At 32.0% G+C, this 12,049-nt stretch overlaps 1 protein-coding gene across 1 annotated transcript; it reads left to right on the top strand.

The window, feature by feature from the left end:
- The first annotated feature begins 2,418 nt into the window (after nucleotides 1-2,418).
- On the top strand, nucleotides 2,419-4,524 carry LOC127724844 (ganglioside GM2 activator-like). The gene is made up of 4 exons (XM_052231857.1): nucleotides 2,419-2,612; nucleotides 2,845-3,040; nucleotides 3,516-3,699; nucleotides 4,363-4,524. The coding sequence occupies exons 1-4, from the start codon at nucleotides 2,537-2,539 to the stop codon at nucleotides 4,480-4,482; spliced, it is 576 nt and encodes a 191-aa protein (XP_052087817.1). The 5' UTR covers nucleotides 2,419-2,536; the 3' UTR covers nucleotides 4,483-4,524.
- Nucleotides 4,525-12,049: the final 7,525 nt, after the last annotated feature.

The following is a 12,049-nucleotide window of genomic DNA, read 5'->3' as shown; positions in this document are numbered from 1 at the left end:
TATGTATTTCCCATAGGGTCCTATGTTAAACTTACTTCCCCTGCTGGCAGCCATCTGCTACAAAGTAACAACACTTGGTCAGCACATCAAAAGAAACATGCATACCATGTTTGGTTTCAATCCATTAAGATGTTTTCTAGAAGAAGACATTTGCATATATTTCCCATAGGGTCCTTAGTTAAACTAAGTTACCCGCTGGCAGCCATCTTGGATGATTGATTGGCTACAAAGTAACAACACTTGGTCAGCACCTCATTAGGAACATTCATGCTATGTTTGGTTTCATTCTATTCAGTGGTTCTCTAAAAGAAGACATTTGTATGTATTTTCCATAAGGTCCTATGTTAAACAAAGTCCCCCGCTGGCGGCCATCTTGGATGATGGGCCAGCTACAAAGTAACAACACTTGGTCAGCACCTCATAAGGAATATTCATGCAATGTTTGGTTTCATTCCATTCAGTGGTTCTCTAGAAGAATTTCAAAATGTAAAAAGTTAACGACGACAACGACGGACGACGGACGCCAAATGAAGAGAAAAGCTCACTTGGCCCTTCGGGCCAGGTGAGCTTAAAAGGACTACTAGCAGTTACTGATATGCCAGATCAAACCTCAATTAAACTGATTGATCGATTATGTCTTCATTATATGAAAATCAAGTACAATCCCTCCCGTTAGGGGTTTAGTATCATACCATCATAAAATATACGATATAAGAACATAAACCGTATGCCTGTACCAAGTCAGGAATGTGACAGATATTTTCCATTCGCTTGATGTGTTTGAGCTTTGGTTTTGCCATTAATAATTTTGATAAATGACTTTCCGTTTTGAAATTTCCTTGGAGTTCGGTATGTTTGTTGTTTTACTTTTTGCAACCTTATAAATGTATCCAATTGTTAATTTGTTTTCTTCCTGAATGTGCACGAAATATTTGCCATACAAATAATCAATCGTTCGATAACTAACTGTGTCATTGGCACGGTTAACATTATCTGCACACATTTTAATGTCGGACATGGATATCTTATAATCAGGTATTGTCTTAATTCGATGCGATCTAGAGATTATTATGGGAAAGACACGTTTCTCATGATTGTTATCTAATATATGATGTTTTCTATCTTTTTTCTCACATCTCGTTGAACAGATATATATCCTTTTTGTATTTATCTTAGAAATCGAAATTCGCACTTTTATTTGAAAATAACTAGTAATTACAAAAAAATAATCTTAATAAAAAAAAGGCATGATATTCATGATATTTTCTGTATTATTTTTTCATTTCTATGAGTTATTGTTTTTAGAAAGGAGCAAAATCAAGATCCTGTCTGTCATATTTGTATGTCGTAAATGATATTGTTATAAATACGGCCGTTTAACTTAGTTTTTTCGTTTGAATAATTTCAAATTTGTATAGCTTCCTCATTGTTGAAGGTCGTAATGTGGCCTATAATTGATTACTACCACTTCATTTTAACGCTGGTGGATCTTTGTCTCATTGGCAATCATACCAAATCTCCCCATTTTTATATCAAACATGCAATAGCTAAAAACACTGATATACGGGGCGCTAGATAGTTACGATTTTACTAAATGTGCATATCTTGCTCCAAAGAAAGCAGGACATCAGTTTAAATAAAGATAAGGAGATGTGGTATGATTGCCGATGAGACAACTACCCACCAGGTTTCATATAACAAAGATAAAAGCAATTATAGGTCACCGTACGGCCTACTATTTCTGAATTACTTAAGGAATGACTGTAATATTTTTTCTGTCTATGAAGAAACAACATCAAAAATGTGGTGCACACTGAATAACCCGCGTAGCGAGTTATTTTAAAGTGTGCACCACATTTTTTATGTTATTTCGAATAGACAGAAAACATATTACAGCCATTTCTTATAATTTAATTCTAAATTCCATTTTAAACCGTAGTAAACCATGAAAAAACGTTGATGACCTCACGGTCACATGACAAAATTATGTCTATGAGCTGATAAACAAAACAACGTCAGTCATCAGAAGACGCGTTACATCCAAAATTAAATTATTAGAGTATTAAGTAAAAACACGTTTAACGTAATTGTAGGTGGATATGTTTTCATATTTTTTATTTTTCCTGAATAAGATGAAATATTTTAATGAACGTAAATAAAAATACATGGTAGCTGATCTACTTAAAAATTAACCAATGTTACTCTTCATGTAGCGAATAGTAAGAGCCACACGAATAGCCTAAGTGTTTCCTCGGTATCCGGAAACTTTAACTGTACTGATTTGTCCAATTTAAGAAATATCCTGTTGCACTTAAAATATACCAAGAACATTAGCGAGAGAGACAAAAATTTCTGCGAAATCGAATTAAAAAGAAACGACCTGTCTCAGTTCGGAAGACACCAACGTATACAAATAATCGTATGCATTCTCTAATTTGATCGTGACTTATCTTTTCTCACTTTAACACGATTGAACTACAGTCACCTAGAATTAGGTCAGATCTAGCCCTGATATCTGTCCATTTCAACATTCGATATGGAGAAGGTGTGCTGTTTGTTGCTTTTGGCCATTACTGGATGTCTTGCAGCGAGTTTAAAATACACTGACTGCAGTAAGTACATTGGCAATTTTAATAGTAGTGAAAAAATCAAGTATTCTCTGTATAAATGAGCATGTTTTTAATTCTACTATTTCTTCTTTTTATACCTTGAGAACAAAGGAAATGAAAAGTGTTCTTTATAAAGTTCACACATGGAAATGTATTTGAACCATCAGTTATCTTCCCCTTTTTGAATTTAGTTGGAGTTCGTTTTTTTTAATATTACATTTTTATCTTTTTTCAGACAGTAACCATGCATTACTACATGTTGATTCTGTGAGTTTAAATCCATACCCACCACAAATACCTGGGGATCTTAGAGTTTCTGGGCATCTGGTTCTCGGCAGAAATATATCTGGTAACATCGAGCTTCAAGTCAGCATCCATAAGCATGCTCTTTTCTGGATCCCAGTTCCTTGTGTGTCAGGCTTTGGCAGCTGGTAAGTTATTATGTTGTTGGTTTTCTAATAATTGGTAGACATTTGTTTTATCTTATTTTAAACAATAACTAAATGTTAAGTTTTTCAATAATCAATTAAACCACACAATGTTAAGAAACAAAAGACACACGTTGCTTTATTCTATATTCCGAGAGACATCGATGAATGTATTTAATGATAATTATTTACCAAAAGCCAATTGTACATAAAACATCCTCCCATAACTTTACATCTTAAACAACGTGACGTTTTGTGCGGTGAATACCACTTTCTTCAGGCGAATAGGCTATTTTTTTTTCTTCAAAATCCAATTCATATTGAAAAAAAATCTACTAAATTAAAGATAATACCAATATGTAATAAAACATGTTATTGCATATGTTTAGTTTTTTATCAGATGCATTTTACCTCTGTATTGACCGGTTCCATTACCTGTCCAATTCTTTAATTTAACATATACATCTTATTTCTTCAGTACCTACGACTTCTGTAGTATGCTTAGTTCCAATTTCAATGTCAATGGACAATTATCATGCCCTCCTCAGATGGCAAAACAGAATCTTCCATGCACTTGCCCAGTACAAGCAGGAACATACACGCTGAATCCAGACGTATGGCAAATCCCACCAGTGCCCTCCATTTTGTCTTGGTTGTCTTCTGTGAGTATCTCCAATTTCTAGTAACGTGTCTAGATATTTTACAGAAAATGTATCTAGAGTTGGTTATATTTATTTTAATAGGATGAATCCATTGTATCGAGTAATTGGTCCATATTAATTTCAGCCAATCGCTGCTGCAGATTTACGTCATATTCTGCGTTTAACGTTGATTGTACAGTTTACGAGCTTAGATCCTTTACACTGAATTGTGTCAAAGTCTTTCAATCATGTTAATTTGATATTATCTTTTCAATCTTGAAAAGATAGAGAATAGCGAACTACTTTGTGTTTTGATTGGAATTGAAATACACAAATTGCGTAGCACACCCATATATTTGTTAATATATTTTAAGTATATAATTAAGATACACAGTTTTCATACTATTTTAATTGCTTCTTAAATCTAGCATTTGTGACTACCTTACATTTCCCTTAAAAATCAAGATGCATATAATTTCTACTTTTTTAAATACTTGAACAATAAAGTATGTATCTATATTTTAGGAACTTTATATATGATAATTTTCGGTTGCAAAATCAAAAAAGCCTTCATTTATTAAGTTGATCATATTTCGGCTTTAAGTATAAACAATTCTCAGTATCATTCATATTTCAGGGAGACTTTATTGCCATAAACAATCCTAATTATCATTCATATTTCAGGGAGACTACAAAGTTGATGCCAAACTGGTAAACAAGGATTCAGGGGAGATAATCGGATGTTACAATACTCAGATTACGTTCTCACACAAGTGTTCAGGATTCGGGTGTATTTTCGGATAGTTATCGTTTATTGACTTTAAATAAACGTCATGATTAATACAACATGTGTTTTTGTTCTTTTCATTACACTCTTTACAGAAATTTGGACCTTTGATCGATTGAGAGTAGAACGAATAACTAATAAACAAAACTACAAAGTATACAGTAGATCAAAAATCCATATATTCCCGCCGATTTCGATTAAAATACTATTATCATCGACACAATTGTTGATTGACTCTATGATCTTGACTTGATACAGTCTTTTTGTAAATAAAAGCGGTAGGTTAAACAAGGTTTAACGACGCACTGGTATGAGACTTGTTCAGTTCTTATATATCAACTTGAATCTTACTTCAGTATCTGCAACAGGATATCGACATCACAAAGTCACCTAACATGTTCCAGTGTCAATCAAGCAACACCATTTCTTAACAATCAGAGGTTATTGTTATAACAAGTCAATTTACCAGAATTTTTTTAAATGTTGGCATATGTGGGAAAAAAAAGACAAAGATGAAGCTATAGTAGTAAAAGAAAAACTATCATTCTATTCTTAAAACCGCTATCCTGTTTAATTCAAATGGCACGACTTTTCAATTAATATATTTAAATAGTCAGATCTTGTCTTCATTTAAATAAATATACAAATGTTTCAGTTTTATCATATCTATCGTGGACAATTTAGTGACATGGCAGGTTAAAAAAAATCTATAATCTCAATCCCTTCATTTTATCACAATCAAAGTAGATTAACAAATGATTCATGGAAAAACTTGTCCACTACCACACTCATCTCTGGTATATAAAACAAAATAAAGAGCAAAAAAAAAAAAAAAAAAAAAAACAAGTGTAAGCAAAACAAATCGTAACACCGTATCAACGTTACTGATACTGAAATAAAAGCACTAAACAACTTAATCTGCTGGTATGATATTATCAGATTATTACATGGCATTTTTCATATCGCATGTATTATCAGCCCAAGGTTCAATATCAACCCAAGAGCCGCATGGCTCGAAGGCTGATATTGACCGAGGGCTGATAATCCATGCGATATGAAAAATGACATGTTATGATCTTTTTATCATATGCTTCAACAATGGAAAAAAATAACAGATTAATATATTGATCATTTTACGTGGTTCTCAAATAGAAGTTCAAAGAGTGAAAAGTTCACGGACGTTGGACCCTAAATGTAGTACATTCGATATGAAATCTTTCTACCATATGCCTCAACAGAGAAGAAAAACAGCAGTATGATATATTTTAATATGGACGATAAAAAAAATAATTCAACAATATACATAATGAACACTGTTTGGAAAAGTCAACATTTTTAAAGTTACTTTCTAAATTATGTTTGAAACTTTTAAAAATGCATTTATTTTATAATTTTTGTTGTTGTTGTTTTTTTTTTTTTTTTTCATTTTACACAATATACTTTCCAGTATCCAAATAATTGTTTTGTATCCTACTTTGTAATGTTTTTCACTGAAAACGTACCATTGGGGTGTATTTTCCGGAATTTGCCGAGTATCACCGGAATGCCATGCGATAACGTTACGGAAAGGCATGTGATAATAATCGAAGCATGTGATAAACTTTTCATATCAGCCCGCTAAGCACCAATTCGAAAAATATGGAATTTACGTAAATTTAATGCTATTATCATACGGTAAAAATCATAAGTATATGATAACATCAGATTATTACATGGCATTTTTCATATCGCATGTATTATCAGCCCAAGGTTCAATATCAGCCCAAGAGCCGCATGGCTCGAGGGCTGATATTGACCGAGGGCTGATAATCCATGCGATATGAAAAATGACATGTTATGATCTTTTTATCATATGCTTCAACAATGGAAATAAATAACAGATTAATATATTGATCATTTCCAGCTTGAGATTAAGTTGAGGGTCACATGAATATGGATTTAATTAGATTAAATTAATGACCTGAAAGTCAATGATATATCCGCGATGTTTTTGAGCGTATTTTGAAAAAAACTGGGCCAAACTGACTGCTTATAACGAAATATTATTTCAAAATATTGGTTTTACTAATATTTGAAACAAAAGGATCCCAAGTCCCAAAGATTTCATTTAATACCAAAACTAACCAAATGTTTCACCTATGGACAGAGATAGAGCTATGCGTAGGAACTATTCTGTTTAGAATATGTACTACTTTCTTTTCGACAAGGCCTGAATTAGTGGTTCTATACCAAAAGAGAGGGGGAAAGTAAAATAAAAAATTGACCGATCTCCACGGAAAATTCAAAACGGAAAGTCTTTTATCAAAAACTCAAACACATCAAACGAATGAAATGAACTGTCCTATATCTGACTTGGTACAGGCATTTCTGTATGGAGAAAATGGTGGATTGAAAACTTGTTTTATAACTAGCTAAACCTCTCACTTGTATGACAGTCGTTTGAAATCTTACTATATTTAAATATACTAAGTGAACATTCAAACTCATGAGTCGAAAATAACCTTACAAAGCCATGGCAAATAAATAGACAAGCATCAGTATACAAAACATAATATAGAAAACTAACAAAACGAACCCTACATAAACCCTTGTGTGATCTCAAGTGATTCGGAGGATATGCAAATTCTGCTTTAAATGTGGCACTCGTTGTGTGGCTAATGTAAGTACAAAGCTGATGATAATTCTAATTCGGCAGGTCGCATTCGGGGAAAACAGGATAGGATTGTGGTTTCGACAATTTGAATATTTCCGTCGTCATCTGTGAAACAGATCCAGATATTCGATAACGATAAACCAACTTTAAGTTTTTATATGAGCTATATATATAAATAAAAGTAAAATTACAAAAATACGGAACTCAGAGGAAAATTCAGAATTGAAAGTCTTTAATCAAATGGCAAATTCTAAAGCTTGAACACATCAAACAAGTGAATAACAACTGTCATATTCCTGACTTGGTACATGCATTTTCTTATGTAAAAAATGGTGGATTAAACCTGGAATTATATCTAACTAAACCTCTCACTTGTACGACAATCGCATAACATTACATTATATTGACAAACATGTGTGAACAAAACAAACAGACATTATAGGTAAAATGTCAAAAATAGGGGTACAATTGATAGTCAAGCAAAGCACATATACAAAAAGCTAGAGGCTATAACAGTCAGAAATTCTTCTCAACGCAAATAAGTGAGAGGTCAGTAAAATAAAAATTATACTATTTATCTTTGAAAACCAGATGAATCTGTTAAATTTCTTTATATAACGTCGGTTATTGTAGGCATAAGTGGACAAAAGAAATATTTGAGCTATATTTTATGATTTACGTACATGTATGGTCGTTAAATATACATTGTCTTAATCTGTTAATTAACAAAATTCATCTTTCTTTTGTATATTTCATTAGGGAATTTCTGTAATTTAAAAATTATATCAAATTCAATGATACATTCTCCCTTGAAAATTGTAAGTAAAATTTAAACAACTGCATGCATTATATCAAAATCCATTTATTGTAAAATTTATTGATACATAAATCCGTGTGTTACATCAAATGAAACAAATTTTTATTTTTCACTTTAATCCAGCGACTTAATCATTTAACAAACTGGTATCGGTTACGCTTGTTTATCAATTTTCACAAGGTTCTTTCGAATATGGCACCAAAAAGTAAAAGTAATTAACTTTACATATTTCAGTAAAGTATGGAACTTAGATCTTCGATATGAAAAATATTAACATTTTGAAGCTGAAAGTTAAAATGTGAGTCGTACGTAACGCGAGTTATTTCCCTTACCCTATCAAATGAACAATTTTCAGCATCTTTATTGTAAAATTGTTTCTTGAAACTGCAATTACTCTCATTATAAATCTGAGTTTTTTAACTGAATTGAAGCCGTTCATGACTTCACTGTTGATAGACTCTAAATGAAGATGACTGGACGGCTGGATCATGGATCATAAATGGTACTGTAGAACTGTTCCATTTCTCTGATCAGGTAAAAGAAAACCTTTCGTCTGGTTATTATAGATCATTGTTGTGGGGGATGGGTATATGGGCAAAGTAACGCATACCACATCTTCCCTTCCTATATCTATCCTCTAAATCAAGTGTGTCATTTGTTCATACTTTCTAACACTTACAGCAGATAATCAACACCGATAATTGGAAAAAGAAGTGACAAGTTGATATTTGTTATCAACACAAAGCTACAACCATAGCAAAATAAAGATAAGGAAAATAATAACTCCACCGCAAACTCATTGTTGTTTAGTTATTAGAGACTAAAAAGGTGATGAATTTCAGAGAGAATATAATATTTTTCTTTGAATGAAAAACGGATTCAAAATTATCTTATTCAGTATGTTAACTTAGCATTCAGTGTGCTAAATTAAAAATGACGGGAAAAACACTCTTCTACCGTTTCAGTCTGTAGATATTTTCTATCAATTTTGTTATTTTCTTCTGATTCTAGTCTTAATAATCGCAGAACAATTGAGTAGGGTTACATCAAGCTTTATCTAAAATAACGACTTAGGATACTATTTTGATCTATCCATTCAACATTTATTAGGGATACATACATTTAGAATCAAGGTTGAAACATTTTATTAAAATAGAAAAGACATAAATGGTAAGCAAATTCTAATTTCAATTTAAATAAGGTGCACGTATGTATCCAGTTAAAGATTTGGAATGTAGATTAGATCTAACGCAAAGTCTATACATTTTAACTTCCAGAGATGCAAAAGATGAAGCTTGATTTGAAAAATAAAAACATATTTACAAATAACTACAACAAAAAACCATGATTTTTTTCGATACAATATCAATATACCAATGAATTTATATCATGAATTTCGGATAACTTGTATTTCTTATCAATTGAATATTCATTATCAAAAAAGCAAATAACACTTGCACGTATCGGTCGGGCGTGGTACAGCAGTAATATGACGCAACGTCACTGTGTACACAAACTGCCTAAAATCAAATGAAATTTAGCCTTTCACATGACGTAGCTTGAAAAAAGCACGGTTGCTCAGGACTTTTTTTGCACCAATTTTTTATTCTGTAAACCAATTAATTACAAAATGTTTATAATGTCAACATATCAACCAACTAATTCGTTTTTCCCTATACTAGTGTATCCTTTGCATTTTAGAACTATCAAGCTATTTATATATTAGTTTTATATATTAAGAAGTTTTACAAATTAAGAATGAAATAGTGCCACAATATCCCGCACGATGTCGCTGTGGATCTATGTAAAATCGTACCTTAGCCAACTCGTACCAAATATTTACCAACTAGTACTTCTACCAACTCGTACTTTTATCAATTCGTACACACTATTTTATTATATATACGCAATCAAATTTTCATGTTCTCTTGTATTAACATACTAAATACAAATAAAGTACAACTGAATTTATTGGTATTCTGATGCAATTTGTTTTCAAATCAGAAATATTTGAAGTAAAGTAATTCGTCTTTGGAGGTAAGTGACTCTATGAAATTGTTTGAACGATAACAATATTATTTTGAAACTTCATATTTGTTCGACAGCTAATGATTTTGTATGGGGGAATATGGTCGCTCCCCCCCCCCTTTTTGTATGACTTGTTTGTGTTGGACCCCTTTTAAAAGTGGCTGGATCCGTGCCTAACTGTTGGATAATAGGCTCGGTCCTACAAAAATAAAATGGGATTGTTTAGATGAAAAATAAACATAGAAGGGTGTTTGAAAGCCCATATTTCGGAATGAATGTTGCACCAAAGTCCGTTGAGTTTTACTTATTAACTTTTTAAAAGCCAAGCTGGACGTACATAAAAAATGTATCTGCTATAGTATCTAAACAACTGTATATGTAAAAACGTTTGGACTATGTTTAATTCCTACATGCAGGCGAAAAAATCAGTAAAACATACCCTTCTCCCATATTGTACGGAGATTTTTTTACTGATTTTGGCGTTGAAATGTGTTCAAGAAGATCTGTTGGTTAGTTTATTTATGAAGGCATTTCGAATCTTTATGAAGCGATAAAGGCAGCACAGGAATAGTCCAAAAAAACATAGATATAATTGGCTGTTAGATTTAAATTATCTAAGCCAGTAAATATCAACAAAAAAACCCAGATATATATCCAAGCAAATTCAATGAAATCTGGAGACCGCAGTCTTTTCTTCAGCCCAAAAACATTCAAGAAACAAAACTTGAAGTTATCGTTGTTCAATTTATATTTACTATTTCCATTCCATTACTGGTCGATTTCCCTTTAGATATAGGCCTCTTGCACCAAACCCCTATCTGCTAGAAGTCGGAAGAGCATTTCGTTCGGTGGACGAGGGGACGGTCCCTGTCGCTGTCTTTTGTTATATGGGGTAGCACTAGAGTAAGACCCTTTTGACAAATTGCATCAGAATACCAATCAATAAAGTTGTATTTTATATAAAAGAACATAGTAACTTGAATGCATATAAATAGTAAAATATTTGGTACGAGTTGGTAGAAATATGAGTTGGTTTAGTACGAGTTGCCGAAGGTACGAGTTGACATGAATCAACAGCGACCTGTGTGGAATATTGTGGAACTATTTAATTCTTGATTTGTAGAACTTCCTGATATGTAAATCTTCTTGATATATAACTTGCTGATTTTTAACTTATAGTTTTTCTTGAGAAACGGAACTTCTTATTGGCTGGCAGCGGTAACAATAACACTGACACATACTCCCAAAACGTGACTCAAACAAAGAAATTACATTTCACAAATTAAGAAATGTAAAGTTTCATGTAACGAACGAAAAAAATACGTTGTAGAAAAAACGTGTTACAAAATAATAAATTACATTTTACAAATTAAGAAATTGCTTGTTACAAATTTAGAAATTGCATTTAACAAATTAAGAAATGAATAATTATGACAGATATTCCCTTCCCTGCCATATACTCGTATGTAATTTTTGTTGATCTGTGGAGTATTCCGCATTTAACATAAAACTTCGGATGAAAATGTTCAGTGGAATTCAAGCAGTACAATTAAACGTGAAATCAATTATACGTCATATATCCGGAATTGGCATAATGAAGAAACCTAGTTTTAAGTATAAGGCTGGTAAAAAATTATTGAACTTTTTTCAATTATTATTATATATGTTTATCATATGATATTTATTCATTTTTGGACATTTATATCCATTATTCATATTAAGTACGTCTAAACAAGTGACAACTCTACGAGAGATTCATCCATTGGATCACCAGTGAAAGTGATACACGACTGAAAACACATATTATATTCATAATTACTCTAAATATCAGCACAACAATGTTAAATCTGCAAATTTTATCATTTAATGAATCAATTTTTTTTCCCTCGCCGTGATTCGAAAAGTGGAAATTGAAGAAAAGATATCACTTGTCAACACACTATTTCATTTAATATTATAAATACAAATTCTTGAAACTCCAATAATAAAAGTGCATCCAAATAAAAAAAAATTATCTCCATTCATCTCTCCGGGAATTAACTGTGATCTACTATTAACCAACTTGTTTTCTTGATCGTTTGAGGCA

This window comes from Mytilus californianus, unplaced genomic scaffold (assembly GCF_021869535.1).
Source record: "Mytilus californianus isolate M0D057914Y unplaced genomic scaffold, xbMytCali1.0.p SCAF_14, whole genome shotgun sequence".
Taxonomy (NCBI): domain Eukaryota; kingdom Metazoa; phylum Mollusca; class Bivalvia; order Mytilida; family Mytilidae; genus Mytilus; species Mytilus californianus.
Note: the sequence above shows the minus strand (reverse complement) of the source record. Positions and strands in the feature narration are given on the sequence as shown.

Excerpts from the sequence above, each read along its gene's own strand:
- LOC127724844 (XM_052231857.1), top strand. The coding sequence starts at position 2,537 with ATGGAGAAGGTGTGCTGTTTGTTGCTTTTGGCCATTACTGGATGTCTT. Across the intron at positions 2,613-2,844 it reads TTTAAAATACACTGACTGCA|ACAGTAACCATGCATTACTA; the intron begins GTAAGTACATTG and ends ATCTTTTTTCAG. Across the intron at positions 3,700-4,362 it reads TTTTGTCTTGGTTGTCTTCT|GGAGACTACAAAGTTGATGC; the intron begins GTGAGTATCTCC and ends TTCATATTTCAG.